This window comes from Anas platyrhynchos, chromosome 1 (genome assembly GCF_047663525.1).
Source record: "Anas platyrhynchos isolate ZD024472 breed Pekin duck chromosome 1, IASCAAS_PekinDuck_T2T, whole genome shotgun sequence".
Lineage (NCBI taxonomy): Eukaryota > Metazoa > Chordata > Aves > Anseriformes > Anatidae > Anas > Anas platyrhynchos.
In genome coordinates this window covers 30,269,050-30,283,650 of record NC_092587.1, presented here as the reverse complement: position 1 = coordinate 30,283,650, position 14,601 = coordinate 30,269,050, and the positions used below count along the sequence as shown (strand labels likewise).

Below are 14,601 nucleotides of genomic sequence, written 5' to 3'. Positions count from 1 at the left end.
TCTTGGAACCTTTTTGTTTTCTGTCTAAATTTAATTCTGGGCAGTTTAAACACCCTTGGTTTTATGCAAGTGTTGTCCCTTAGTTTAGCACCTCTTCCTTCTTGAAGTATTTTTGAACAAGAGCACATATCCTCCTTCCAGTCCTTGTTTACTGTGATGAAACAAACCATGCTCTCTTCATCTTCCCTTTGGCAGCCCTCCTTTGCATCTGTTTTAGTCTGAATATCTCTTTCTCTAACAGCAGTGACCAAAACTATAATTATATTCGACTGTTGCTGTCTGCGCCCTGTGCAAAAGAATTGGTATTTTCAGATTGCTACTGGAATTGCCACTGGCAGGAAATACCTTAAAATCAATGCCTCGCATTACAACATTTAGAAGTTTTATTTTCTTTCTTTTGCTAATGAATCATCTTCCAATTGAGATCCCCTTCTGCACAGATAATTAGAAACTAAGACATGGCGTAGGGGTGATTTCTTTTTGATATTGCACGAAGGGAGATTATTTTATGTCTTTACCTTTTCATTTCCTGGTCTGGTCTCTTTCCTCCTGCCCTTTAAAATCAGAGCAAGGACACTACATCAATTTTGCAAAGATTGACATTATCACTTCCTAAATTAAAGTATGAACTTCTTGATTATTTTTTTTCCAGCATGCAAACCTGTCACATTCAGATGTGAACATTCACCTGGGCAGACAGACTTTGCTGTCTTCTCTGACAATGAGTAACCTGGTATGGTTATGTAGTATCTTCTGACTTTTTATTTTCTTAATTTTAGATTCCAAATTCACTCCGATGCCTCATTTTTCAGGCTCACTCCCATTTCCCTGTCCATGGAATTTTCTGTGGTGCATCGATACACATACTGATTTTTGTAGCTGTGAATTTGCTGACTCAATTTGTTTGGAAACTGGATAAATGCACATCATTCCCACGGGGACTTCTTCAAAGCAGTAAGATTCCTTTAACTTGATTTTCTGCATTATATTATTATTCCTTCCATTGTTGTTATATTTGTATTCTTCAGGGGCATTTTTTTTTTCATTCTAGCCTGTTTTCTGCTTGCATTCATGCTGCCCTGAACTCCCATTATTCAAAATATTCATGATCCCTCCTAGATTCACCTGTTAATTATCACGTTCTTCAGCCCATTGATTATTTAGCATATCCTAGTATTTGACCCACAACCAAACCATCTGCTATCAATAACCCATCCCCCCTCAATTTAAAAGATTTTTTCCTTGTCTATCCAGTTCCAATTTCCTTATTTCATTTTCTTCTGTTTTAGAGTATCACGTGGGACTCCACACCTAATGCCTCAATAAACTTCCTGAAAATAATTTTACTTTATACTCTGTGCTGTAGCGAACACATCCGTGATAGTTGGGAATCCTCGCAAGTTGCTGATATTTTTAAAGTAACTGGAAACTAATTACAGTTAGAGTGATAAATCTGTTGTGCCTGCGCATTTTAAAGTGGTTTTGAAGGGAGCACAGACTCCTAATTAGTGCCTGATAGTGCAGCACTGTCAATGCTGAGGATCAAAGAGTTTATTTTGAAAGGATTCGATACATGCATCCTGTGAATTTATACAACATGGCCTAAAACAGTCTGAATTAATTACTCTGTAGCTAAACTCAATTCTAAGTGTATTTGTAAAAAAACCCTACACCTAGGAAAAAGTAGTTACAGCAATAAACAATAGAGGAAAAAGGATTTCCAACAAAAAAAAGAGTGTAATTGCAAATCCAGATCTTCCTCTGAAATAAGCACCTCCTTCCCTTTCCTCAAGACAGCAATATGTACAAAAATTGGCAGTTTTTTGCCTTTTAAAATGAACCAAATCTTTTCACAGAATGAACCTCATTTAAACACAGACACTTCTTGTCTGTCCTATGATATTGTTTCTAAGAATTCACTTGTACCTTCCTGTTGTTGAAAATGTCACTTTACTGATGTCCAGTATTGCCATTGCTTACCACACCCCTCTGCTTGACATAGGCAAGAAGTTGCACAGAAATGAGTAGTAAGATTGTAGCATGCTGTAAATAATACTTCGCAACTTGAACAACTTCGAGAGGATTCACATATGAAAGTTAAAAGATAAAAGGAAATGCATAATTTATTATTCAGGTATCAACTGCTAAATTTCTCTTGCCTAGAAACACGTGAAGTTTGGCATCCAAAACTGAAGCTTCTATAATAAGCTTCTCAACTCGCATAACATTTTCAAACAGTTCACTAGTTATTTCCTTTATCCTCTGACAGGAATAGCAGCTCAAATGAAGTCTGGGGGCTTGGGATTATTTTCAAATAATGAATGAACCAATGTGAAGTCATTCCAGTGAAAACAATAAGCAGCAAGTCCCCAGAATATCAGTTAATTTTGATAATTTAATATGCCATTTATAGTCATCTAAACATCTTACTGAATACGGTTATATACAAAAACATTGGAAATAATAAAAAAAGAACTTAGATGTTATCTTTCAAATGTAAAAGTGCAATTAACACAGGAAAAGTGTTTCCAAGATGTTACATTTCTTTATATTAACTGGCTGCATAAGAGCCTCAACAGGTATATTGCCTACTCTAAAGCGAAAGAAGATTTTATTTTTTGTTAATTTTGAACAAGCCTGGTAGTTGATGAATAAAGTCTCACTGCCACCATAATTATGGTACATACATTGAAAAATGTACAGCACAATTGTTTTCATAATTTTCATTTTTTACCAACTTTAACAAATTTAAGTAGAACAACATTAAGATCCCTAAAGTTCAAAAAATAATTAACACCATAAAACTTTATATCAAGTTAAGTGTGCACAAAACAGCCATCCTGAACTGCTTTCACCAGAACTCTACGGACAGCTTTCCAGAGATGTTATTTACCCACAATAAACATTCTTCCTTTACAGTACTGGAGGAGTTTTCTGGAATAGGATTTACATTTACAATCTTTCATGCATTACATATTCACAATTTGGAAATAAAGGGAAGGCCTTCATACATGTCAGCCTTTAACCTTATCCAATCATGAAATTTCTGCAAAGTCGATTTTTCTTGTGTTAATATTTTTGCAGCTTTTTTCAGTTTTTCTTCATTTCGTTCTAAATAGCGAATTCCATCTGTCTGCAGCTGATTGAGTTTCTCTTTCCGACTTTCATCCAGAGGTATGTCTTCATTCATAAGAGGGTTAAATCTGAAGTAAGTATCTGGTGGTAACAGTGCATCCAGCATGGTGTGAACTTCTGTATTTAAAACAAATGTACGAAACTGTTACATTTACAGGAGAGAGAGACAGTCCTACAATCTGAACACCAAGTGCTTTGGAGTGACACAATGATTTTAAGTATGTACTGCTTTGCTAAGTAAACATCTTTCCACCATTGTCTTATCAAAAAAAAAAAAAAACACAAAACATAAAAAACCACCTTTCTCATTAGAAGTTTGCAAACAACACTATACATGTTTTTTTCTCTGGAAAATGTTTATCTTGTATTCTAAGACAACCTCAGTTACGATAATCGAGAATGATAATTCTAAGAATCTTAAAAAAAATAATCACAGTACAAATGCACCTTAAGACACTAACCTTCTGTATCAGTTGCGCTGCTGATAACATTTGTGAGTTTGGCTTTCAGACTGGTGTATGTGACATTTGTCTTTCCTTCACTCTCATATCGACCAGTACCCAGCGATATCAGACACTGCAATGGAACATTTGGCCAAAGACACTTGCACTCGTGAACTGCCAGTGCAGAAGGATTATTTAGAAGCAAACCTCCATCCTGTAAATTAAAAGTAAAGGTTTAGCATTATATATAATACATAGTCATGAAAGAAATCACAATGATAAACTAAACTTGCAATAGCATTAATATACAAGACTATGTCAGTGAAATAGGCAGTGATTTCCAACTTCCGTGCAACTGTTCTGTTTGTGCTATGCAGCAGGTTTCCTGCGCTTCTGGAGCACCTCTCAGGTCTCTGGTCAGTTCTGCTGGTGTCAGTGTTGTGTGGAAGAGGTAGGTTGAAACAGTAGCATTCACTGGAAAATCTGAATGAAGTCATGAGTTCATCTTCAGAAGATCTTTAAGCTAAGACAGACAAGCTATAGAGAATTCTTTAAACAACCCAGAAGTCTGCATCTGAAAACATTTATTACTTCTATTACAAGGTTATATTCTGTAACAAAATTCAAACCTGCAGATCCTAAAATAAAAACAAATAAATGACAAGAGCTAAGGATGCTCTATAGGCACAGTAATTACATAGGATGCTATAGCCTAGATTTAAGACTTGGAAAAATGACAGAACAGTTTAGGTTAGAAGGGACCTATTGAGATCATCTAGTCCAACCCCGCTCCTCAAGCAGGGTCAGCTGGAGCATGTTGCTGAGGGCCACATCCAGTTGGGTTTTAAACATCTCCACAAATGGAGACTCCAAACCTCTCCAGCCAACCTGTTCCAGTGTTTGACCACCCTAAGTCTTCTTCTGTTCAGATGGAATTTAATGTATTTTAATTTATGCCATTGCCTGATGTCCTTTCAGAGGGTACTACTGGGAAGAATGTGGATCCCTTTTATTTGTACACATGGGTAAGATACCCCACATAAGCCATCTCTTCTCTAGGCTGAACATTCCCAGCTCTCTCGGTCTCTCCTCCTGTAAGAGATGCTCCAGTCCCTTCATCAGCTTTGTGGCCCCGCACTGAACTTGCTCCTGTATGCGCTCTATTTCTGTTGTACTGGGGAACTGGATACAGTACTCCAGATGCAGCCTCACCAGTGTGGCAAGTAAAGATCATCTCCCCTGACCTGCTTGCAGCACTGTTCTTAATGCAGCCCAGGATGCTGTTGGCCTTCTTTGCCACAAGAGTGCATTGCTGGTTCACGTTCAGCTTGTCCAGTAGGACCCCAAGGTCCCTCTGCCCAGCTGCTTTACAACCAGTCTGTCCCAGCATGGGTTGGTGCCTGGGGCTATTCCACTCCATACACAGGGTTGCGTTTCTCCTTTTTGAACTTCGTGAGAATTCTCCAGCCTGCTGAGGTCCCTCTGAGCAGAGGCACAACCACCTGATGTACTAGTGACTCCACCCAGGTAACGCATGATCTGCAAGCTTCCTGCAGGTGCACTCTGTTCCATCATCAAGGTCATTATTGAAGATGTTAAACCTTACTGCCACTGGTACCGGCCTCTGGGATACATCTCTGGTGACTTGCTTTCAACTGGCCTTTGAGACACAAACCTCTTGGCCTGGCCATTCAGCTCATCTGCATTCCACCTCACTGTCTACAGTGTTATGGGAAATGATGTCAAAGGCTTTTTTTTTTTTTTATCATTAAGGTAAACAATATCCAGTGCTCTCCTCTTGTCCATCAAGCTAGTCACTTCATCGTAGAAGGCTATCAGGTTGGTCAATCACGAGATGCCCTTTGTACAGCCATGCTGACTACTCATGAACATGCAGAGGATTTTGGTTTAAAAATTTCTGTAGTAAATAATAGCAGAGACCAAGATTTTTTTTTTTTAGCTATTCAAAAATCTATGCAAAAAAAACTTCAAAATATAGAAGAGAAAGAATATGGACTACTATAAGCATTATGCAAAAGCTCCCTGAACTCCCTACAGCCTATACCTGACAACCACATTACAAGAAAAGGAAATAAACAAATCAACTTAGCTCAAGAAGAGTTTGGAATAAAAACTGTTTTGGAGTCAATACACGCTTTACTGAAGCTCCTTTTAACTACAGCTGTGCTAGATAAGTAAAAACAGGATTACTGAGCTTTGATATTTTTTTTTAATTAAGCTTCCATTTCAAACTACAAAAAGATCTTTGAACTGCTTCTGGACTACTGTCCACTTTGCTCAAAACACTGCTAAAATGAATAGTCTTTTCAGTGCCTATTATCCTTATGTTTAAATTAGATTTGATGAAGAAAACTAAATACAAGGATGTTTTTGTCCTTGATAAAATTCCCCATGAATCTTAATCTGAAATCTTAATACTTATCTTTGTGGTGCTTACTTTCTTTGTATCCTAAATGAAAAAATGCTTACCAAATAATTTCCACTGATCTTGTCAATATAATTTAATTAAACATGATTTTTTCCACCATGGGGAAGATTAGAGTTATCAAAATACATGATGTAGTTAATACTAGATTACTGCATTTTTGTCAATTTGACAAATAGAAGACCAAAGGAATGTAAACTACACATATCAAATGTGCACTACGATGACATTACCAGCTTCATGCAACTATTTCCATACTTCAACATTCTCCAATTTAGGTTTGTTGGACTAACAGTAAATATCCACTCCTAGTACTTTTTGGACACCTTTAATATAATTAAAGCATTTATAAAGCTATATGTAATTTTTGGCAAGTTAGGACTCAATAAGGAAGTGATTTCTTTTTCTTCACCTGCAAACAGATTACAATTGATAATCAATATTGTGCTTCAAATCAGCTTAGTCTGTTAAACAAAGATGTTTATCACATTGCTTTTCTGCTTACAATGATCGACTACTGAAGCAGTAAATAATGTTACTATAAACTGGACTTCTCAGGAATCAATGAGGAAAATACTTCAATAATTTATCTCAGAAAGCTCCAGAAAGCTTAGAACAAATTATGTCACAGGAATGAAACCTTCATGTAAAAAATATTGCACAAGTTGTAAAATTGGTTTCAGTGATCTCACATGTAGGTGAATTGTGAGGAAAACTATAAACAAACAAAAAATCCAGGTATAAGTTTAAAAAAGTGACTTTTTTGATTCTGAATAATTGCTTGCTTTCTTGATCTTCATGAAATTGCACAAAAACTCTTCCCTGAGAAATAAATTGACTATCGATATTGAAAAATATTGACTATCAACATGAAAGATCTAATTCTTAAAAAAGTAATAATGCAAAGAAATCATGACATGTGATTCTTCATGTTCATCCTTGGGACACTGGAATCCAATTCCAAGTGAGTCAGTCTGCACTTTCGTATATAAGATACACTGAGATCACCGGGATTTTCACCAATCATTGCTTAGGAATTCCCCTGCGTTCAGCCTATCAATTTATTTTGGAGAACAACTGGATTTATTTGGTATCTTTACTTTTTTTTCCTGATTTCGTTTAAGTTATTCAATAGTTATATAATTTTATACGAAGTGATATAAATTATTTATAACTTACCAATTAAAGCATTTCTATTTTAAGTGCTTAGCTTTTTAAAGATCAGTTAACGAATGTGCAGTATAACCAAGAGACCGAGTGACTGCTAGTAGTATGCAACGTCCCTTGAATAACACAATAGCTTCCTCTTCCATTATTACTTTCTATGACCTTTCTTGCCACTTTGAAAAGTTTCATACAGTTAAATAGCCGGAGATAAGTGATAAAATAAATTGGCCTTGTTTATCTTGTCTATGGGTACAGAGGTGCCTGTTGGCCAAAATCTGATTCTTGTCTCTGTTTCCAGAAGGAAGTAATTCAGTCTGGGAGTTGATTCCATTTCAAATGCTATACTTTCTTGGTACTATCTCTCGTCTTTAATCTGCCTATTTTTCAAGCTTAGATTTAAGTGCTCTACTTAGTAGGATGGAAGAACTAGGATCTACACAAGACGCTTCTGCACCAGGGAGGAATGACAAACCAAGCATGGCAATCCAGAAGGAAGAAGTTTCACCGAGGCATTTAAATGTATTGATGAAGGACAGTCATGGCTGGGGAACCATAGTGATAGTTTAAATTACACTGTAAGCTTCAGATGCAATTCCAGTTCTAGAAAGCAATGCTTTGTGTGGCCCTAAACCTTTTCAGTTCCTAATAAATTTGGTTTCTTTTTGATAGAGTAAAGCATTTCCAAGTACTGTGGAGCCCCTTTTACCTACATTACTAGATAAGAGCCATACCACAGCAGTAATCTGTGTACATATAGAAAAAAACAATATGAACCGTTTATTAGACACAATACTATATTATCAACACACATTTGCATTAATTAATATTAATGACATGTTAGGTTAAAAGCATAACCTGTAGGTCAAGTGAAGTGATTATTCCCTTTTATTAAGTTCTCATGAGGTCACACTGGGAATACTGCATCCAGTTTTAGACACCCAGTTACAAGACACTGAGAAACTGGAATGTGGACAGCGAAGAACCACTAAGATGCTTTGGGGGCTGAACATAAGTGAGAAGATAGGCAGAAATATGGGTTTGCTCTGCCTGGAAAAAGAGAAAGCCAAGGAAGAATCTAATAGTCTTTTACTATTAAAAATGGGAGAATACACAGCCAGACTCTTTTTAAGAAGTGCAGAACAGAGCACAGATAGAGAAAGCTGTAGCATCTCCATTCTGGGATATTTTCAAAATTCAGCTGGGTGAGGCCCTGTCCTGAGAAAGCTGCCCTAACTGTGAAGTTTACCTGCTTTGGAACAGGAGGCTGGACAAGACTACTTCCTGGGTCCTCAACCTCTCGATTTTCCTGAAGTTCTATTCTACTTAAAGAAATAGTACACGAAACATTGTAAAGGCATGTTATTTTAGCTGTAAAATGAACCCATTTTAAAAGCCATTCTTACAAGAAATTGAACTTTGTCAGTACTATCAGAAGTCTTATAAAAACAATATATATGCAAATATGCTTTTCCCACTTGCTGCTCTTCGTTTGGAAATGAACTGAAACTTACAGGAACTCTTTAAATGACTGAAGTGCTGACCAACATCCCCAAAAATGTGCAATTATCTGAAGTTCTGACTATGTGCTAGGCAAACAGCCAGAGTAGAGCAGTGCCTCACTCTTTGTTCTCCCATTCTTAGATCGCCTGTCCTTGACTACATTTCACCGTCTTCTCTCGTTTCATTAGTTCTCAGTGTAATTGCAATCTTTTTCACTTCCCAAACATACATGAGTCACCCCTTCCCTTTGTGTTCTGTGCTGCTACGGTCAGTGCGCTGGCATCTCCTGTCCACTTCTTCGTGTTCTGAACTCTGCAAAACCAATCCACGCTTAAGGCAACTTCATTTGCTGGCAGCACACTGAGCACAAAGTGCCACAGCAAGCAAGTGCTGAAAAAGGGTTTATAATTTTCCTAATGACAGTTAGCAGTAGAGAAGGCTTTAAAAATAGAGTAAAAAATAATTGAGGAATATTTAAGAATAAAATCTTAAAACAGAGACATGTATAAACAAGCTTGTTTGTGCTAGCAAAGCAATAAAGTCACTCAGACATTACTTTCAGTCTTTTGCCAAAGGCTTTCCAAGTGGCAAACATACAATTGTTATGCTTTACTCAACCTTTAATCAAGTAATTCCTAAGTGAAGTTTATGAAATGTTTTCCCTGCCCCATACAGATTTTTCTAGAACTTGCCCAATGCAAACATAACCTTATTTTTAGGGCCTAGCGTTGGTCAGCTGGAGTCTAAAGCTATAAGCTAATATTTTCTACAAGTGTATTTAAAGTTACAAAATAGCCAGGGAAGGCTCCCTTGTCATTTGTCTACCAGATCTAATTATTTAAAGCCCCCAAAATTCACTTTTTGTAGGCATGTGCTCCATGGAAATCTCTTTGCTGAAGATACAAGGCTTACACGGTTCTAGTGATAAGAAAAATCCTGGTTAAATACTGTCAAATTTTCCTTATTTATTTCATAATCAGAAGGGAGGTCTCAAAGAAGGCAAGTGCTCCAGACCACCTGGAGCCTGGTAACACAGAACCTGTTGAAAATCCTGTCCCATATAAATAAGTATGGTGAAAGCACATAAAATCACCACTCAGATATTTTTTTCAATAATTTAAATCAGTTGTTAAACTGATGTTGAAAAAAGTTTGAACCATACTTTACCATGGACTTTAACTGAAGTTCAGAATACACTGCATGTTCATAAGCTATCATTACACTTCTTAATTGTGTCAGATTCAAGTTGTGCCTTGCAATTGCTCCGTGTAACATCCTGTGTGCTGAAGTTTTGCTTAAGTGATGTTAAGCTTTGTGGAGAAAATAATTTAGCATCGGGTGAAGGATATATGACTTAGGAAAGCCAAGTCTGATATTTGGAAGCTGAGTTTGTTGGCTCTCCATAGTAACCATTTCACCTCACTGCCTATGCAGACATGCTTTGCATTTTAGTTCACTTTTACAGACTTGCTCTGTTGTTTACTTTCATTGTATTTGTGGAAGAACTGGAGACAGAATTAGTACAAAGCCATCAGAGGGTAAGACAAGACAGGCAAAGATTCTCAACAGAGTTTTGACAAGTATTTTTCAAACTCTATGTTTAAAATCAACATAAAAATCATGAACAGGCACAGATTAAGGCTGGGGCTTGTTGTTTCAAATGAGGAGTTTGAAGAGTCTGAACTTTTGCAAGCGATTACTTGGCTGAAAAATTAAAATACATATTCCAAAAGCATTTTACATCTATTCCAAATGCAATAGATAAAAGCATTTTTATCTATTTTCCATAGATAAAAAGGTATGTCTTGCTGAGGCAATAGCAAATTCAGTATGTTTACATGAACAGCAGCAAACGTTCCCAGAGTAGAAAACAGGAGATAGAAACAGGAGGTTTGTTTGACTATTTGTAAGATCTCCCATACCGATATCTTCGAGATTCAGATCCCAGTCAGTCCTCTGAGTGCACTGGGCATCCAGTGCTGGCATGACACTAGACAGAGCTTCATGGCTTGCTTAGGCAAAGGTCACTGGGCTACCAAATAACAGTTCTCAACATATACACTGTGAAAAAGGAGAGTGTGTGTATCAGATTTAGCTGGACAATATGCCAGCTCCCACAGCATTCAGTACAAAATACTGAATACAAATACTTCTTGATACAAAAGTTCCATGATTACCCTGGTTTGTTAAACATTAATCTAATATCGCAAACTTTTTGTATTACGGCTTTCCTTTGGTGAGTAGTCAGTCATGGCACTACTGAGGATGACTCGCAGAAAGCACAGGACATCTTTATGTCCCTGCACAAACTATTTTGACCCTAAAAATATTGTTATAAGCAGCAAACAGTGCATTAGTAGCACTGTTTTCTTTCAATCTTGGTGGTAACAATGGAAGGCAGTGCCAATATTTCTAAGACATCTCTAAAATGTACAGCGTACCAGAACAATTTGTTTTAGGTTCCTTCTAATGGTGGGTCTGGTTTACTTTCATACATGAAAGATGAGTGAGACAACATTTTTTTTTAAATAAATCAGATTATCTCCTGTACAGCACACAATGACCTAACATTAGCTCTTTATACGAATATCTCACACACTTTATTTACAAAGAACCACCCTTGCCTCATAGCCATGCTAACAGAGATGCCACTACGTCATCCGTGTACAATTTATAATGTCTTCTGCATAATGCTGCTTCCTAACAGAGGCCTTGCTTGGTGATGGATGTTTAATGCACTCCACTTATTCACTGAATTTCTAACTATTTCAGAATGAACAGATTCCATTACTTAAGAAGAGGCAGAAATGTTCCCTTAAATTTCCTCAAATAAATGTCTTATTCCACTTGAATTGGCTAATAGAAAAAATCTTTAGAAGGTGCTCATACAGAAAATTAAAATTAAATGCATTTGCATTTACATTGTTAAATGGCTCTTTGACAATTAAAAAGAATTTAAAAACTTCATTTGTACTTTTACTACTCCAGTCGTAAAAAAAAAATACCCTAGATTGAGATCACATCACATAAAATATACAAGTGTCTAATAAAGATTGAAAGTTTATTGAAAAGGTTACTTTTCGATACAACCGTTCTCCCATACAGTATGTATTTTTCTAAAAATTATCAATGCCAGACTACACTGTTTGTATACAGACAAATGTCATGCTAAATGCTTCTGAGAGCTACCAGTACTATTGCCATCACTAAATATTTATTAATGTATCACACAGTTTTTCCCCCTACATTACCCATGTTTGCTCTTGACATTTCTTTGGAATAAATGGTTTTCTGAGGGAGACTACTAGGTGATTATCTTAAATTATTAACTCATCCCAGCTAGTCATTAATTCACAGAAAGTGACCAGCTGTGCTGAAGACATTATTGAATTAATGTTTTTGTGTCAGATAAAGAAAATGTACTTGCAGTGTACTGATGAAGATTTACTAGATATTGGCAGACATCATGAAAGAAGAAATAAAATAATCAGATATTTCATTAAAAGCATAAGCCATGTACCACATTCAATTGTACTAATTTAGCAATGTCACTAGGATAGTATGTATTTAAACTGGTTCCCAAACAATGAACAGAGGATCATACAACCGAAGAAGGAAAAAAAAAAAAAGCTGACCTGTGGTTGAATCTATACTAGCCTTAAACACATACCCCAGCTTGAGAAGCATAGGCAGTGTTCAAGATGAGTTTTACCTTTCTTTCATACTATAACTCCAAACTGAGATTGGGTTTCACAAAATTTTATTGCAGAAAACTATGGTAGATATTTATATTATAAATACCACTTTATTCTTTGCTGACTCAAACATTAGATTTCATTTCATTGCAACTGGAACAAAGCAGGTTCATAACTAAAGGATTTGATCCTGAACTGTACAAAATTTAAGAAAAGTGCACTAATTATTGGAGATAATTGAGATGGATCAGGATTTGGATATCAACTACTCAGTATTTGTATCCCCAATGAGGGAGAGAAGAGAGAAAGAACTGCAGGAAAGGTTCTGCACTCAAACAAAGGAATAACCCCTTTGAACAACAGAATCACAGAGAAATCCTATGGAGAGGGGAAAGAGAAGTATTGAGGGTCAGAAAATGAAAAGGAATGAAAGATTCATGTTAGAACTTGTAAAAACATCGAGAAGTTTTTATGAGTAATCTAAAGACAGAACAGGGAACAATTTTAAAGTGCCTATAATTCACACTATGCTGATTTATTTCAACTGTTCTTTTCTTGATTCATTTTTATAGAGATGGGCACATTGCAAAGGCTGGAGAGTGTTTGTAAGGGTCACTTTCCTTCCCTGTGCTGTGGAAGTACTATGTTCACTATTAATAAAGGGATGATACAATACTTTTTTAAATGAAGTTTTTTTTTGCAGCTAACCAACAGTTTCCTGAGTCCTGTAGGAATTTACTCCCTAAAATTAAGAAGTAAATGCCTGAATGATGAAATATGCCACGGATTCATTGAAGGCTTGATACCGAAATTGAATCAGAATTTTTAAATTACGAAAATCTTGTTTTATCAAGCACCTTACATACCAGACCACTGTAAAGTGATTAAAGAGACTACAGCGGAGAATAACCAGATGGGACAAGTCCACACGTGTGAGGAACTCTTTGGCTGGGGACTGCTTTCTATCAGAAGTACTTGACAGCTGGTCTGGGTCTCATCCTCTTCACCGTTTTCTCAGAAGTACGTAACCACTAATCAAGTCTGCTACTACAAAATAAGAGGCTTTGTAAATACAAAGGCTTTGGAATAAATACTGAATGATTCTGAGGTCTAGGAAAACCCAAATGAGATGACACATAATGAAAAGTGCTCATAAACACAAAGCTGTGCTCTTCAGAACTAAATTGGGATCTTAAATTGTAATTCTATGCTCTATCTTCCTTTGAAAAGAAGAATTTCATGACACAGCTAAAACTTCTCCTAGAATACAGTGTTCCAGCTGATCAAATTAGCTTCTCTAAATTTTGCTTCTAGTTTAGAAATGCTGATTTTGAATCTGGTGTATCATTCGACTTTTCACAGTATGTCTTAGGTCACGCCAAAACACACTGAACAGTCCAGTTTCAAGAAACATTACCCCAACTGCAGCAGGTGCAATGAAGGACTATGAGAATGATCAAGGGAACATAGAGCCTATTTTGCAAGACTGAGACAGCTTGGCATACATAGACTAGCAAAATAAAAAAAGGATAAGAGAACTTTCCATATACACATCAGAAGTGTAAATACTACTAAAAGAACAGTAAATTAATCTGGAAAACAGTACTGGCACAAGGAGAACTTGTGTACACTTGCTATGAACAGAGAGTGAAAACCAGAATTTTGCTGGCCATTTAAAGATGAAGAAATATCATTCTCTAAATAACTTTCTGCTAGGGCATCAACAGCAAAGACAGCTTTACATGTTTATGAACTACAGTCATCAAATGCAGTCCATATACTTGGCAACTATGACAAAGGGCTGGATTTGACCCAAGGGAAACTGTTTTGTTCTATACTCTTATCTTTTTTTTTTCCCTCCTGAGGAAATGCCAGCTGAAATAAATCTAAAGGGTTCTGAAGCCCCAAATCTAAAATATATATGCTACTAAAAACAACAGTGTTTATACATAAACAGTGTTTATACAAAAAAAAAAAAAGATAAAGATTGGAAGATAAACAATCTTTGAAGAGATTTCCAGACGGTTTGGGATTTGCAAAATTAGCACTACAGATTAATCCTTACAATGGAAGAGAAACTCAGCACAGGAAATAGGGCTCTGGGTACCCCACACAGCTAATGTTAAGGGGCTTGGTATTGACCAACTTCATGCGCATTTTCTACACTTTACAAATTATCACCATCACAGTGGTAAGACCTGCACCCATGACTATC

General features: G+C 36.4%; 1 protein-coding gene across 7 annotated transcripts in view; it reads right to left on the bottom strand.

Annotated features, from left to right (window-relative positions):
• Positions 1 to 2,375: 2,375 nt before the first annotated feature.
• PNPLA8 (patatin like domain 8, phospholipase A2) overlaps positions 2,376 to 14,601 on the bottom strand; it is a 35,970-nt gene continuing 23,744 nt past the window's right edge. For 6 of the 7 annotated variants that reach the window (XM_027457261.3, XM_027457257.3, XM_038185062.2 and 3 more), the window contains exons 10-11: positions 3,597 to 3,792; positions 2,376 to 3,252 (exon numbers count right to left, since the gene is read on the bottom strand). In XM_027457261.3, coding sequence (XP_027313062.2) covers positions 2,978 to 3,252; positions 3,597 to 3,792 — 471 coding nt within the window. In that variant the 3' untranslated portion in view covers positions 2,376 to 2,977. Of the gene's footprint in view, positions 3,253 to 3,596; positions 3,793 to 5,320; positions 10,753 to 14,601 lie in introns of those variants that run through there. The other variant, XM_027457271.3, reaches the window with a different exon arrangement.